A 16,370-nucleotide genomic window follows, 5' to 3' on the forward strand; every position below is an offset into this window, starting at 1 on the left:
AGGGGATGGATAATTCAGCCAGTGAATACCTGTGGGGTGGACATGGAGGTGGTGCCAAGTTCTAAGTATCTAGGTGTATACCTGATAATAAGTTGGACTGGTCCCTAAACACTGACGCTCTCTACAAAAAGGGGCAGAGCCACCTCTTTTTCTTAAGGAAGCTCAGATCTCTGGACATCTGTAGTAAGATGCTGCAGATGTTTTATCAGTCTGTGGTGGTAGTGTGTTGTTTTATGCTGCAGAGATGAAGGCGGTTGGACAGACTGGTCTAAAGAGCTGGTTCTGTGGTTGGAGCCAGGATGGACACACTGGAGGAGGTGGTGGAGAGATGACCTGTCAAGATGTTCGAGGCCATCCTGAAATACCCAGATCATCCGCTACACAAAACCTTTATGGACCAAAAAAACAGCAGTGGACGGCTCCTCTCTCTCTGTTGCAGGACGGAGAGATTCAAAAGATCCTTCTCTCCTACAGCCATCAGGCTGTCTCATTCTTCAAGAGATTCTACCAAACTAACTGAATTTCCCCTCTGGGATAAATAAAGTAATTTTGATTGATTTGATCTGATTGTAAGCAGCATTTCATTATTGGGCTTACTCTAAGATAATGAATGAATGAATGAACAATTTTCATGTCCAATCTTGACCTGAAATGTAAATAAAGCTTGCAGCTAAATGTAGTGGAGTAAAAAGTATAATATTTGCCTTTAAAATGTAGTCGAGAAGTATAAAGTACAGAACAGTACAGTACTTGAGTAAAAGTATTTGGGTTCAGTGTTCCATTCCAACACTGAACCCAATAACCCAGGGGAATGCAAAAGCTTCTCAGCAGTGTATAATGTTATTAAATTTGCTTCATTCCTGGTTTTACTGATGCATCAATAATTATAATGAAATAGAATATAAATTTAAATGCAGAGTGAGGTTTCTGGATGTAATGCATGACTTATACTACTCGCTTTCCACACCACATTACCAGAATGTGTGATATCGAAACGACAAGGAGGCGATTATAAGAGAGACAGAGCGTGATCTGTTCATCTCACTGGATCTGAAGTGCACACACAGACAGGAGGAAGGAGACGGGTGTTCCTGGCAAATACCAAAACCACTCCTAACCTGCGTTTGGAAACTATTCCAGGCACGTAAAGAGTACCTGCGTGATTACACGACTGCCCACGCTGTTTTAATGACACAGCTGCTGAATTCCAGTCATTCCTTGGAAAACATGAGGACAGACAACGGAAAATATGTTTTCAACAGGATGAAATTTATTGACAAGTTATGAGCTGTAGAGCATGAAGTAACAGATGGAGCGTCAGTAATAGCTTAATATATCAGTGTATTTGATATTTTGGAAAACTGCAGACTTGCACACGGAGCAAAAAGAGATTCAAAGAGAAAAACTTAATTTGCTACAAAAACGCTTTGATTATTCACACTACCAGAGCTGGGTTAAGACAAAGATACAAAATTAAGACCATGAAGAGATTTCTTTGTACAAAATGTGCAAATCAAAGGCTTCTACAAATTCATTACAAAGCAAAAATATACAAACTATACACACAAAAGACTTCCGTTAAAGATCCTGAAACACGAAATTAAAAAATAATATCATAGCTACAAAGTATTTCTTAACTACTTTGGACACACTTAGCTTTTGTTAGGTTAGCTATTCAGGTTTTGGCAACATTTACGTTTTAAATATGACCACTGCTATCAAGCATAATCATACATTTACACTTGGCAAAACAATGTAAGAATGTCTTTCAAAATGAGAGAGCTCTGTAAAACTGTTTATCACAAAATAGTACATTCACAAAATAAGTAGAGAGAAAATGTTAGAAGACGTTACCCTTCGTTGAACAAATACAGGCAAAACTATACATAACCCTGAGACACAAATACACACAAAAATGACAAAATCATAGTTTGAAATAACATCTTGAAACAGAAAAGTATCTTCTTCGGCCATAATGGGCCACATTCTCTCTTGCGAGCGTGTATTTAAAGTCGAGGAGGAAGATGCAGATTTAGCTTACCAAAATTGAGGGAAGCCCAAGTCCAAAGTCTAAATATACAGACAGGAAGATTGTTTCTGTGCACAAAATCATACACTTCCCCAAATGTCTTCTCTCCTTCCCCATACGCCTGGCATAGCAAAGGTCTAATTCAGTCTATCAGCAGTCCAAATAAATTACACCTGAGTAAACGCCCAGTGTGTCCGGAGGAGAGAGAAACCACAACAAAGCTCACTTTCTTTTTATAGTTCACTGAAAAACAACTGACATTTATAAGTCTTCACCAGGGGTGTAACAGGTCTGAGAGCGGAAACCAAGACACAATGTCCACAGATTTTAAATTTTGAGCTGTTAGCCGATGATCCTGTCTAAATTCAGCCATGAATTACACTTTGTCAAGTTAAAAGATAATTTTGCAAATTGAGAAAGACGCAGTTTGTCCTAAATTTAGAAAACTACATCCTCCAATGTCTTAACTTTTTCTCTGGCTTGAGGTACGATGTTTGTGCGCTTCGTACTGGGATGTATAGTCATATGAGCAATAAGACTTGCTTGTTCAAAAATGTGTGACAAAAATCAATCATAAATCACATTAGATTGACATTATCCCTTGTTCTGGAAGTAAAATGTTTTCAAGGTTATAGCCATGTTGGTGACGTATATTGTGCGAGACAAAAGATGTAGTTTACTTTCAAACAAAACGAAATGTTACCGTGACAAACTGCAACTTCATTGTCTTGCAAAATGATTATTTAAGTTGACGAACTTGTGTTAATAATGCTGCGATTCAAACAAGATTAACGACTTATTAGTCTCACCATTGACTACTGTACATATTTCTCTTTGAAATAAGGTCCCATGGGGGACACCGGAAGTGGAGGGACTTCACATCATTACACCCCTAGTCCTTACAGAGTCTGTTAAACTGGCCAGATGAACACATGCTGATGAAGGAGTGAGCCGGTTGACCAGTGCAGGGCTGATGCAGTCACAGCAGCAGATTCAGCCCTAGGAGGTGGAAAGAGAAAAGCTTGCACACATCGATGCGATCAGTCTGCTTCCTGCATGTTCTATAGAGATTGTGAGGTCCCTGCAGTATACATGGCAACGAGTCCAGCTCAGGCTACATGGGAAAGTTACACACAAGAAGCAGGAGTAAACAGATCAGGTGGAAAGAGGCGGCAGACTTCCAGTCTCTGGGCCGTCTCCAGGACTCAGGCCTTTACTTCTCTGCAGCTGAAGATAATGTGAATCAGGCTGGATGGAGCCGCAGCAGGAATACACAAACTCTTCCTCTGTGCAGCCGGTGAAGGGAGACACATGCCTGCATACCAGACACCACGGCTGATCTGGGGAAAGAGACAAGAAGGAGATTAATGTTTAGGTCCCGTGAGCTCTGCTGTATGAGGAGTGACCACATGACCAGAGGGGCGGCCTGGACATTCTCAGGGAGCGGCAAGGAATGCTGAGACTTCGGTCCTCCGGGCTACACATCAGCTTATCGCCATGCCATTTTATCAGGCTTACCCACATAGCGTTAATAATGCCTCAGGATGGGGTGTTATTTAACCAAAGTCCTCCTGGCATGTGGGATTAAGCTGCTCAAGCCATTTATGTCTCTAGGTAATAAATATCTGAGGGTGGCAGCGGAGACGACCCCACGCTGCAAAAATAAGCTTCTCTGGACTGAACGCATATTCCAGAACCATCTGCGACATTATTCGTACTGTAAGAGGCTTTTTTATGGCTCAATTTTCAAATTCCTGAATGTGTAAAGCACCATTATTTCTACAAACATTGTGAATTCTTTGGAATCTCTCACTTCCGCCTTCCTCTGCAACCTCAGTGTCTAACTTTCCTCCCCTGCTGTTTTGCAGGAATGTTACACTGGTTCAAGAGCAATGTTAACTTTTGATTTGCATTTTTTTTGATGATAACTCAGGTCTTCCACAAGCAGATGAAGGATGTGTGTGCTCTCTGTTGGAGGAGAGAGACAGTTGACAGTTACAGGCAGGCTCTGCTGGGGGCTTGTTTGGATAACCTAATGAGTTCTCATTTCCATAGCTGACAAAGCCGGCTGATACTACTGAAGCCCCAACTGATCCATACGCATCTGTCACTGTTGCGAGCACACAGCGCCTGAAGCAGAACAGTGGGACACAGCCAGAGCATGGCACTACTGGAACCACAACAGAGAGGCAGAGAGAAGAAACAAACACGCCTCAGAGTAAGAGGCAGGAGGAAAACTATCTGCTTATACATTTAAATGCTCTGGAAGATTTACTGTCAGGTTGATGCTATGCCAGAGAAACTATTTTGAAATAAACTGCAACGCTAAAACAGACGTACTAGACAACAGGAATGCAACAATCTTGCTCATTTCCTGATCACTTGACTGGCCTCAAGGCACAAACCAACTATGGGGCTTTGATCATTTTACTTCCTTGCCTAAAATGTATAAGAAGAGACATTTTCACGTTTCCGGGTTAAATATGAAACTACAGCCTGGAAAAGGAGTACATCACTTATATCCCCCTTTCACCACCAAAAGTACAGCATAGGCTGATTTTTTTGTATATGCTGAGGAAAAACACTAAATTAGGTGACTGATTTCATCCCCATTGCTAGTTGCTGCAGAGGGAGTCCTACACACAGGTGTGTATGTGACTGACAGAGTGAGTGATCACACTTTATCCAGGGGGCGGGGCTGCTCTATCACCGTTTTCAAACATGTTGTCATTGGCCTAATAAAGACAGCATTTATACTTCTTAGTTCCTCTAAGGTTTATCGTTAAGCGTGTTATTTATTGTTTTTATTTCTGGGACAAAAGAATACCAACTACTAATATTGAAAATATTCACATCACAGACACTACCATTAACTACTCTTATAAAACGTTTTGACCTACCTGGTGGGTCAGGTTCGACGTCACTCATACAATTTTATCGACTAATTTATTAAGTGTAAAGTGATGAGCTTTGGTTTATGAGGGTTATGTATGTATCGGTCTACTTCTTGGCCCTGCGCCGTGGCTTCCTCTGCGCTTTCATATTCCTAAGAAGGATTAAGGATTCCTTCTCAATGTCAAATGGTAAAACACAAGCAGCTGTACACCATCTAGTGATCTAAAACTATCATTTAAATCTGGACTCAAGTGCTCAGTGAGTAAGACAAGAATAAACAAGATTACAAAGCTGGCCACACATTGGCTGCCAGCTCTCAGTTCTTGACAGTTTATGATGCTCTGTGCTACAGACACATTTCTGTTATTCATGTTTGATACTCGGCCCTCAAGCAGACTAGTAACAGCAAATTCGCTGCAAACTCAGCTCACCCTTTCTGATCAAAGTACAGGCACAGTAGCAGGACTTTCTCTATCACATGCGACTGCGGGCCTAATGGAAGTTTCCATTGCTTCTCTCTCTGTGTATACATGTGCACAGGTCACAGTTATGCTGCTGCTGGTGGTCTAATCTCTATCAAGTGCAGAAGATGAAGAGCATGCCTCTGAATCTTAAACACTCTGGCGCTCTGCTCCGCTCCATCTACGAGAATATCACTGTTTCATAAGAGTTGGAGCTTTATATTTAGTCCTCTATCTCTATCTGCTGCAGAGAGAGTGGGTTTTCACATGCTGCTGTCAAGACACCAGCATGATCTGAACCCAGGCCAACCATTACAAGGTACACAGTGTGCACAGCAAATAGAATAGAGATCAACAACACTTGTCGGATTTTTCTTTGATTTCTTGTGTGTGCATTACTGGACTCATTTCTAAAAAATTCAATAATAGGCAAGGAGGGAAGAAAAAAAAAGGTTAAATTGTATTCCATGGGGATACACTCTGACCCACAAAGGTTATATGTCTGTCATCATTAATCAAAAAACACCATCTCCGTCTCGCATCATCAAACTTCAGCTCCTTCAGCCACAACAAGGGTCCCGCTGTCACCAGAAATGAGCTCCAGACTGCCTCACCATGCCGTCATTATTACCTGTCATGTCAAGGTCAGTTATACTCAACACTGAGCTGCAGCAGCCACGCTGTTCACTTTTCACCCACAAATCAAACCACTAATTGTTTATATGGACATCCTGCATTCAAAATCACTCACACTGTCCCTGAACACCCAAATCGACCTTCACAAATGAGACTTCCTTCTGCCAACAGGGAGTAAGACGTCTGAGGTGCCAACAGGTGGCGGGGTTAATAACTGTAGCCCAGAAAGTGCCAGGGTGCTGTCTGTGTGTATGTGTGTGTGTGTGTGTGTGTGTGTGTGTGTGTGTGTGTGTGTGTGTGTGTGTGTGTGTGTGTGTGTGTGTGTGTGTGTGTGTCCCGGTCCGCTGCAGTAAGCACGGTGTGGTGCTGTGAGGGACGCAGGGAAACCTCGTGTGTGTCCTTCAGCAGCCCAAACAGATGGGCTGGAACTATATGAAGTGATTGGATCTGGCACTCTGAGGTTTAACCTGACTCAGTCTGTCTGCTCCCATCACTTATCTTTCTCCTCCACATGGGAATGGTGCCAGATTGAGTTTGACTGGGGAAAAAAAAAAAGACCAAATCTAAAGCTTTTCAGTGTCCCAATTGCCTGTCGGAACAGAGTTACAAGGGTAGTGGTTGAAATCTTCCCCTATGAAATGGGACAACCCTTAAAGGAGCTGATCGGTAGCATTTTAAAAGCGTTTACATAAACAGACGCTCCAAGTTTGTTGCTGGAAACTTGGCAGCAGAATCACATGACTTATGGCCGGACTGACTCAGCCGCAGCTCTCATCTACGAAAACATTGCAGCAAATTTACAGTCAGATGTTATGTGGATAAACTGACCACATATTGGGAACATAAATGGCCACTTTGTGCATCACATGACCCAGTGTGCAGCTCTCACATCTCCAAAAAAATTTTGGAGGCTCTTTTTTTGTACAGCATCAAGTCAATGATTTGCAAAGATTTCTCTTAACTCTCCCATCATATAAGCCTACGACTTTGCCCTACCCCTCTATTCCAACAGCAATCAGGACATGCATGTAAAAAAAGACGGGAAGGGTTAAGTGTCGGGGCAGGAGGTGTATTGGATAGGCCCAATGATTAAAAAATGACACGCTGTCTGGTTGGAAAAGCACACACACACACACCACAAGACGAGATTGCATTTATCAAGTGAACGACACCTGCATCATGACATTCATCTTCATTTTATTTAGCTTTATTGCAACTTGGACTCCATCTGCGTCTTCCACACAGGCCCAATTACCCACGATGCACCACAGCAAAGCTGAGTCCTCTTTCTTTATCCGTCCCTTGTGTCCAACAAGGCCTGTGCCATGTTTACTAATGACCACAAAGAATTGCACAGTATTGACTAACGCATGAATCACAGTCACTTCATTTACATGAGTTTGCATTGTTTTCGGGGGAGGATAAAGGCCTGCTAGGCGAGCTCAGAGACACAAGTATCTTGGAACAGCTGCAAAGTTTATTGAGTCTTGATGAATCCTTCCAGAAACTCAAGTTTAAGACTCAAAACAAAGAGCGTCTCTGTGACTGAATACGCGCCACTTTAGTACTACTTCAGAGGTGCAAATATTACGTAACTCAGATTAATTACCAGGCAGACACACTGTGTCCCATCCCAGCTGGCTGACTGAAGAGGCCCCTGTAACTGTATGACAGCTCGCCTCTTTTTAAGGGCGTAATCAAATTAGTCTGGGTGATTATTCAGCCATTTTAAGCATCTTTTTCCCTTTCCCTTTTTTGTTACTCGCAGCATGGAGAAAAGACCAATAAAAACTCCATTACGTTTATGCAAATTTAAGCAGCCGTGCCGAGGGCTGTAATGTGGCGGATTGATTACTCAAGGGACTGAAGACGAAGTGTGTGTGCACGTGCTAACTTTGACTGTGTATGTGTGTGTCTGAGGGGAGAGGAGGAGGTGGGGGGGGTCGTTGTTGTACACAGATGCCACAATAAAAGCTTCATTCAGCTTGTGTTCCTGGTGGCCCTCACAGCGAGGCATTAATAAAACATTAGTATTGAGTGACTGGGGGCCTCTGCACTCCTCCTCCCTGATCCCACTGTGACCTTTCCATTTTACAGCAGCTGTCTGGGGAAGCAGAGAGCCCGCCGAGGACTCCCTCTGTGGCCCCTGACCTCTCCAGGTGTACCCTATCACACAGTGCCGTGCCCACCTCGTAAGGGCAACGGTTAGAGCCGTTAAAAAGGAGAATGCCGCTCATGTCTGTGATTTTTAGGAGCAACGAGGGGTGATGAGGAGGGAGGGATGGAGAAGGGAAAAAAGAGGAAGGGGGGGGCTGAGAAAACAAAGGCCGGACCGTGGAGAACAGTCATCTCTGGGGCCGTTACAGTTCAGTGGTTAGAAGGAGAGAGAGGCTGGCCTGAACTTTGTGTCGGGATCTCTGGTTTCATCCTGTCTGGCTGCAGTCTGGTACCAACAACAGACCAGATTACACCATCAGGATACTTTGTTTACCATCTCCAAAAATAAAACTGAGTATATGTATTAAAGCATAACTGATAAGTGGTAAAGATTCTACAGGTAATAATCAAAATATTACAATAAAACTATTTCGTAAAGCCTTAGCAATTTATCAGTCAACGGATTATATCTGCTGAATGTATAATGTATACTGATGTATAATAATGTTAAATATTCTTTGATAAAGTTATTTGTTTAAGAAAGCAACCTATCGAGTACCTTTGCACAGTCATATTGGTGCAAAATCCACACAGAGTCTGTTTTCATTCCAGCCATATTGATAATCCGTGAGTTTTTTCCCCTCTGAAATCGACAGCAGCCTCTAAAAATGCCACATCGGTTATACTCACTGCATGATTTTAGCCTAAAATGTTATTTACTCCTCCCGGCTAGACCATAACAAATACGGCCCATAATGCTCTAACATTTACAAATACTTTTCCATCAACAGTGGGATTTTGGTTTGGCCCTGGAGTCTGTGGTTAGTCACATCTGGTGGAAATGCGCAGGGCCAAAAACTAGAGTAGGTTGTGACAAAGAGGCTGATAATCCCATTCTGGCCACGCAAACTGCCCAGACAACTGAAGGGCCTCAACCACAAGGCAACATTAACAAATCTTTACTAATGGGAATGCAGGCCACACCTTCATTCCTCCCAAATTAGAGTAAGGATTGCTGGCTTTTTAAAGGACAGGCAATGCCAGCAATGTGTGTGTGTGTGTGTGCGTGTGTGTGTGTGTGTGAGTGAGAGAGAGAGAGAGAGAGAGCAGTACAAGTGGAAAACGAGTGGTTTCACAACTGCGTAAAAACTCACAATACTACTAGTGAATACTTGAACAGCTGACTGGTGGTTTTCTGCTCCATCGTAAACATGAAAGGAACACACACACACTTGCGCACGCACGTGCACGCACACACACAATTATTTTTCTCTCTGACCCGAGCTGAAAGTTGACAACCTCGGGAGCAAAGTATTTTTAGGCAAGCGTTAGTCTCGGCTGCCAAATGGTGCAAAATATAGCTTTGCTCCTCCTGGTCTTACTCGCTCTCCACTTCCCCTCACTCTCTCCATATGTGTGTTTGTTTGTGTGTGTGTCCTGCTCTGTGACACTTTGTTGCTCGCTACATTTTTGCCACTTCACTTCTCCTCTCGAGACCCCTGTGTGTTGTGTGAGATGGAGAGAGAGAGAGAGAGAGAGAGAGAGAGAGTCGACCGGTGTCAGGGTAGGACGCCTGCCTAACAAGCTGGAAATCTGAGCTTTTTCCATGTCTGCTGTAATTAAACAGAAAGGCAGCCGGCAGCAGGATGGTAGCTACCGTAACTGCAAGAGTTCATAAGGATACGGTGCCTTGATCTTTCTTTCATAGCCAGCCTGTCTGTCTCCATCCCGGTCACAAAAAAAACAAAAACCTAGCGGTCCATACCAGCAGCCTCTTAATGCTAAGCCCCCAGCTCCATCATATCCAGCTGTTTACTGTAGACACAAGCCACACATAAGCTTTCTGCTTCTCACTTGCACTTTCAAAGTTCTTGGCAGCATAAAAGGAGATTCTCATTTACATCAGTGGCACTGCTGGAATTTCATACTTAGCAACAACTAGAAATGCCTTCGACTTGACTTTCAGCTGTGAAGGGGCACTGAAATAAATGCAAGCAACCTTTCCTAACCTGTCACATATTTCACACAGTTTCCTTTACATTTATGGGTTGTTTTCACTTTGATTTTGAGCCAAAGTGGTTGGAAACAAACACTTGGCTAACGAAAGTGATTTGTTCCAGTTTGAAGCAATCTGAAAGTGAACAAATGTCTTATAGTGAAGGCATTTGTTATCCCCGATGACGAACTAAAGCTATTTGGCAAATGTGCTGCATTAAATCACTGAATCTATAGGACAAAATAAAACATCCACGTGCTCTGTGAAAACTCAGTAACTAGTCAGCATAATAAAGTATCTTAACCAACAATAAAAAGATGCAGTGGCGTCTGAAACTCCATGAACGGTTTTCCATTGATTGCATCAGTGCTAAAGTCAGATCACAGGACAGGGCCTGAGTCATGAAACTCACTCTCAAAAACATCACCGGAAATCCTTTTTCCCCATCCGCTGGCCCCTCCATCCCTGCATCCTATCCCTGCGCTAAAAACTGACAACACCTCAGGAAAATCCATCATGTCTTATCTCGCATGAAGCTGTGAAAACAGCCACCTGTCGTTCCTTCAGGCTGATTCGGCCGAGCATTTCTTCCCTGATATAGTGTGTTACATCTAAGTCAATCATACTCTCATACCCTTGAGATGTATCCCTCCCTTTTTATCCCCACTAACCCACCTCCTGAATAAGATTACTGATGGCTTTTTTTTTTTTTTTTTACTTTTGAGCATCTGTCAGCACACATGGTACTTTCTTTTTGCCCTTTAAAACACTTTGAGGATAATTCATTATTTGTATTAAGAAAAAGGAGGCTTTTATGCATAAGTGTAGAGTGGACATTTGGGGAAAATTTGTTTTTTTAACCATGTAAAAGAAAGTAGTGTATCACACATACATAAGCTGGTAAAAAGTATGTGTCAGCTCGCTGAAGCCTCCCTGGCTCCTCCATAGGTTAAATACAGTGTGTCACATCACCTTTTACAAATTAAAACTGACTCATACTGGGCCCTGCAGAGCACCCGGCCCACTACAAGCACAGACCTGATCCCTGCCTCTCCACCTTGCTCCTGTCAGTGACAGAGGTCTTGTGTTGTAGCTCTTGCTCTGTAATCAGCAGTGCCGCTTACATTCCTCCTGCTCTCTAAACCAGGACTCCACCATGTTTATCCAACACCCGGCCGTCACAGCAGCTAGATAATGTGTAACTGTAACCACTAGCAACTCTGAAAACAGTGAGGGGTTGTTAAACTGGCCTCGTCCGGCTCAAACTGACATTCACCTCTGTTAAGTCACTACGTTGTGTGAAGTATCTCGAGATATTTTTGGCTCCATAAAGTGAGTTCCCATATATTATCTGACAATACAAGGGACACTATGTATAGCACATATAATTGACATTTTGTTTGTTTGTGTCGGTTTAAGGAAACTACAATTACTCACCGTGGAAAACTCAGAGAGTCAGTGCGTCTCTCTTCATGCTGAGAGGTACTTCCATGTGCTGACGAAGGCAGTGGGAATGAGTGAATAGGGCACGCTGGTTACACTGTCCCAGGAGTCTGATGATGGGTCGTAACAGTCTAGTGTTTTACACCTCTGAGCACCAAAGTAGCCCCCGACCACATAAAGTCTGTTTCCTGACGCCACTGCATGGCAGCTGATACGCTTGGCCGTCACGTCACCGAACTTGGACCACTGGTACGTCTCGCTGTTAAACCGGTAAGCAGAGCTGGCTGAGAATTCAGTGTCGCCTCCGATCACGACGACATGATTTCCAACGACGGCCGCTGCGGTGTAGCGCCACAGCTGCGGGCAAGCGGCGGGCACAGACCACCGGTTCTGAAGGGGGTCGAAGCACTGCACCTTGGGGTATTTGTCTCTGTTTACGCTGGTGCCCCCGAAGGCAAAGAGTTTGTTTTTGGCACCGACGACAGCAGCGTTGCTCACCCCCTCTCTGAGCGGGGCCACCAGGGTCCATTTATTGGTCTGAGGGTCGTACTGCTCCACCTGTTTGAGAGACACAGATGGAGATGCGGGGAAGGATCCTGCAAGAGAAGTGTGTCCTCCCACAACATACAGCATGTGGTCGAGCTCTGCCGACCCGTGTCCGAATCTGGCAACCAGCATGGGTGAGGCTTTGGACCACTCGTCGTGTAACGTGTCGTAGACCCAGACATCTTTGGAGGCCCCGTTTTCAGAGCCACGTCCTCCGGTAACATAAACCTGAAACAGATGGAGAGGAGTCATATCTCTGCGTACCTCTACAGTATCAACAAAAAGCACATATACAATGATCTGGATGAATTCTGACTGGCTGCTGGGTGTCCAATAATTCCTGTAAAATGTTCACCTTTTGTTGGTTTACAGCTTATTTTAATTAATTACAACACTGAGCGTAGCCCTTTAAACACCACAGCATGGCAACTGTAACATACAAGCTGCAAGAAGTACACCACCCCTCTGAACTTAGAAAAGACTTAGACTTTGATTGCAAAACACATGAAAACACAATTTAATGGTGACCATGGTAGAAGTGGGATAATGGCCTTCCATGTGTCCATTATCAGGAATTAATGCAGGCCCCGTTGTCCATTATTCCTGATAACGGACACATCAATTTGCATTTCCATAGCATATTCCAATATAGATCATAAACATACCTTGCAGCCAATAGCACAGGCGCTGCATTCTTTCCTGGGGCTTGGGATGTCGGTTTTGGGCGTGATCTCCTTCGTCTTGTTGTCGATCATGTAGACTTTATCACACATGAAAGTCTGCCCTCCCAGCAGCAGTAGGGCCTGGCTGACCTTCCTCGGCCGGGCACAGAACCCCGTTACAATACCGTCATTTTGAAGGATCCTCATTTTGCACCGTACGGCATCTTCAACGATCTCCCGTCCCACCTTGTGGCACATCACCAGCTCCTCTGAAGCGACGTTCTTCAGCAGGTAGGTTTCAGGGAGCAGCGCCAGGCGGACACAACGCAGCAGCTCGGGCAGCTCGCTGTGCCTGTGCTCCATGTCGGCCTTGACCCAGTCGATAACAGCCTCGTACACCAGGCTCTCATCCTCCACCTCCAGTTCCTCGCTGAGGATCAGCTCCTGGACTTTGTCTCTGGGCAGGCTGAGGAAGTCCTCAGTCTTGAAAAGAGTCGCAAAGTTTGCGAGGCACATCCTCCACGACAGCTCGTACAGTCTCTGACACTGATGTGCGTCTGACAGCAGCATCATCCCCAGACAGTTTGACTGGTGGAGGTTCTTTTCTAGAAACTCTGCCGATGCGTCTCTGATGTCGTGAAACTGTAGCATGTCGCCTGCTTCCAGGAGCGACTCTGCGTTTTCCTCATTGATGAGGATTCGCGCAGAGTAAGCGTAGTCGAGCAACAGCTCCAGCACCTCCGGGTGGAGAGAGTCGTGGAAGTTGACTTCGGCGTCACGACTCTCCCTGAGCCCGCCGCTGAACATGGCCTCAAAGTATCGGCTACAGGAGGCCAGGACGGCCCGGTGGCAGGGGAAGGATCTGTTTCCAGCCTTCAGAATGACATCTGTGAAGACTTTTCGTTTGCGCAACAGGTTGAGCTGAGTCAACAGGCTGTCGGCATGGGACGTCTTGTGGAAGAGCTGGATATTCATGGAGCCGGAACTAGAGCGAGACTTTCTGTTTTCGTGGTTACTGACGGACATCTTGACTTGGACCTGGAGAAGGAAACAGAAAATAAAAAAATATATGAGTACAAACAGAAAGAGCCACTCCTTTACATTTGTTTAATTCAACCATGCGGAAGATTTGGACAGGAGGAAGAGATTTTATCTGGTTATTCACCCTCCTTTTGATGTGAACACTACCATAAACACTCCTCCCGTTTTATAATCAAACAAACCCACTGTGCCAACAGCTGATGAATGAGTCGCTCAGGAATAAAACACTCATATCAGTACAGCGAGTTACAACGGAAATAAACTTCAGACTTCAGAGATGAAAGGAGATCAGATAAGGAGCACTCCCACACAAACCAGCCAATGCCTACGGAGATTTAAACCATAAAACATACATCATTGTCGAGACTTAATTCTCAAACATGTGACAATAAATGAGCTTCTAATTCAACCTTCCTTATGTAATTAATGATAGGCAAAGAAACAACACCTGGGCGTGTGGACCTGTATCACATCTTTCTACCAGTATAAACATTTCATGGCCGTGAGTCACCTCAAACCACAGAGAGAACCAATCAATTCCTTCTAGCTTGTTCCCTCTGCTGCTGAATCACATACAACATGGTGCCAAAGCTTTCAAGCCCACATAAGATGTGACACCTCAGTCCAGCTCCTTGAGGATGAAATTATGTAACCACAGTGCAACAGATGAAAACCCCCAATCTTTCTTTTGATCATCTGCAGTGGATTTAGACGGGCCTGCAGCCACTGCATCAAGTGGGATGATGTTTATGCGGAAGTTAAAAACATCAAGGGGAGACATACTAAATGTGCTCAGTTTATAAAACATGATGCATTAAAAAGATTACAATTTAATCAATCCAAAAGGAGTTGATATTATCTCAGTTTTGACCAGCTAAAACATAAAATACTGCTTGCAGAGCAATGCATGCATAATAATAATAATAATAATAATAATAATAATAATAATGCATTAATATAAGATCACATGAACAGGAGTCAGTCTGCTGCCTGATGAGTGCTTTTTAAAATTACATTTTTGATGCAAATGCTTTCCTACTGAAATAAAATGATCATTGCAAGACTTTTACTTGTAGTGGAGTAATTTTGCCCTGGGTTACAAGATGCAGCCAAAACAACTTTATATTAAGCCAGTTAACAATACAATCATACCAATTAACAGTGAGACTTTTCTATGTCTTTATACTTTATGCGTTTTATATTTATCTTCTAAATGCTTTTAGAGGCATTCACAATTATAGTCCATTATACTAAATAATGACAAAGATCTTTCTGATTCTGATTTCTGATAAACACAAAACAAAAGCAAACAAGCAAATTGAATTGCATGCTAAAGAGAAGAAGAAGAAGAAGAGTTTTTTTGAATGTATAATAAATATAATTATGCAAAACCAGCTCGCAATAATCGTGGCATGGCACAGTAGGTTAATAAAGACTGTCCACAACTTGAAAACGACCAAATAAATATCTTCCGCTTTAAAGCCTCCATTGTTTCATAGCAGATAAATTTAAGTCGGCTATTCAATCCCACTGAAAGGGGGACTGTGGACTTCCGTGGAGGGACTCAGCGTGAAATCCAATTCGTTTTGTGCAGTAAATGTGAAACTACGGTCAGCACTTCAGCATGCGGTCAACTTTCCTCCCAAGTTAGCCTGCAAACATCCAGGCTGCTACAAGCCCCGAGATCAAAGCGTCCCGATGTTACACCCTGGGACTAAACTGCTCACATTTCGGAAGTTGGAGAGACGTCAAACAAGCACGTATCTTGGTGATCGATACTTTTTAAAAACAGGATTAGCTGTCTAATGCTTACCTTGATGGGCACAGAGCTGATCCCGATTCCTTTATCTCGGCTCCAACTTGTTCCGTCGCTGAATTGTTTGTAGTGGTGGCACAATTTAGGCAAATCCTCTATCCGAGTTTAAAACTATACGAAATCCTAAAGTGTTCGTGAACGGTTGAGCCATTTGTCTGCGCCGCGAGCTTCAAGTTTAAACACAAAAAAGAGAAACAATGTAACAAACAAAAAAGTTGTTGGTAGGTCGGATTGTTCTCGGGAAGCCACGCAGCCTGCAGGAGAGCACCGAGCAGAGCGGAGAGAAAGAGCCGAGGCAGCCGTGGTGGTGACTCTGGCTCCGCCCCCTCCTCCACTCTGACCAATGGGCTCTCACTCTGACTGCAGCAAGGCTCCTTTATTCTCTGGCCAACTTCAGGGTCAATGCACTGCATTATTCTACAATAGCTCTGCCATAGAGAATACAGAAACACCTGTGTGTGTGTGTGTGTGTGTGTGTGTGTGTGTGTGTGTGTGTGTGTGTGTGTGTGTGTGTGTGTGTGTGTGTGTTTGCTTGTCTTTATATAATTGTGAGGGCCACCCCCTGGAAGAACAGCAACATTGTGAGAACATTTGTAGTTGTGAGGACATTTTGCCCAGTCCTCACAAAGAAAATGCTAGAATAGCCTCTAAAGGCCTTAATTAATCCTCTGTATGAATTTCAGGGAAG

General features: G+C 43.8%; 1 protein-coding gene across 1 annotated transcript; it reads right to left on the reverse strand.

Annotated features, from left to right (window-relative positions):
* Positions 1–1,248: 1,248 nt before the first annotated feature.
* enc3 (ectodermal-neural cortex 3) lies at positions 1,249–15,969 on the reverse strand. Its single transcript, XM_059341258.1, has 4 exons — positions 15,680–15,969; positions 12,829–13,863; positions 11,612–12,391; positions 1,249–3,369 (listed from the first exon to the last, which is right to left on the reverse strand). Exons 2-3 carry the CDS (start codon positions 13,849–13,851, stop codon positions 11,645–11,647), a joined length of 1,770 nt encoding a protein of 589 aa, XP_059197241.1. The 5' UTR covers positions 13,852–13,863; positions 15,680–15,969; the 3' UTR covers positions 1,249–3,369; positions 11,612–11,644.
* Between the last annotated feature and the right edge of the window lie 401 nt (positions 15,970–16,370).

This window comes from Centropristis striata, chromosome 9, assembly GCF_030273125.1.
Source record: "Centropristis striata isolate RG_2023a ecotype Rhode Island chromosome 9, C.striata_1.0, whole genome shotgun sequence".
Classification (NCBI taxonomy): domain Eukaryota; kingdom Metazoa; phylum Chordata; class Actinopteri; order Perciformes; family Serranidae; genus Centropristis; species Centropristis striata.

Bases quoted from the DNA above. Each gene is read 5' to 3' on its own strand.
- enc3 (XM_059341258.1), bottom strand. From the start codon at position 13,851: ATGTCCGTCAGTAACCACGAAAACAGAAAGTCTCGCTCTAGTTCCGGC. The intron at 12,392-12,828 runs GTATGTTTATGA...CATCTGTTTCAG, and splicing joins CCTGTGCTATTGGCTGCAAG to GTTTATGTTACCGGAGGACG.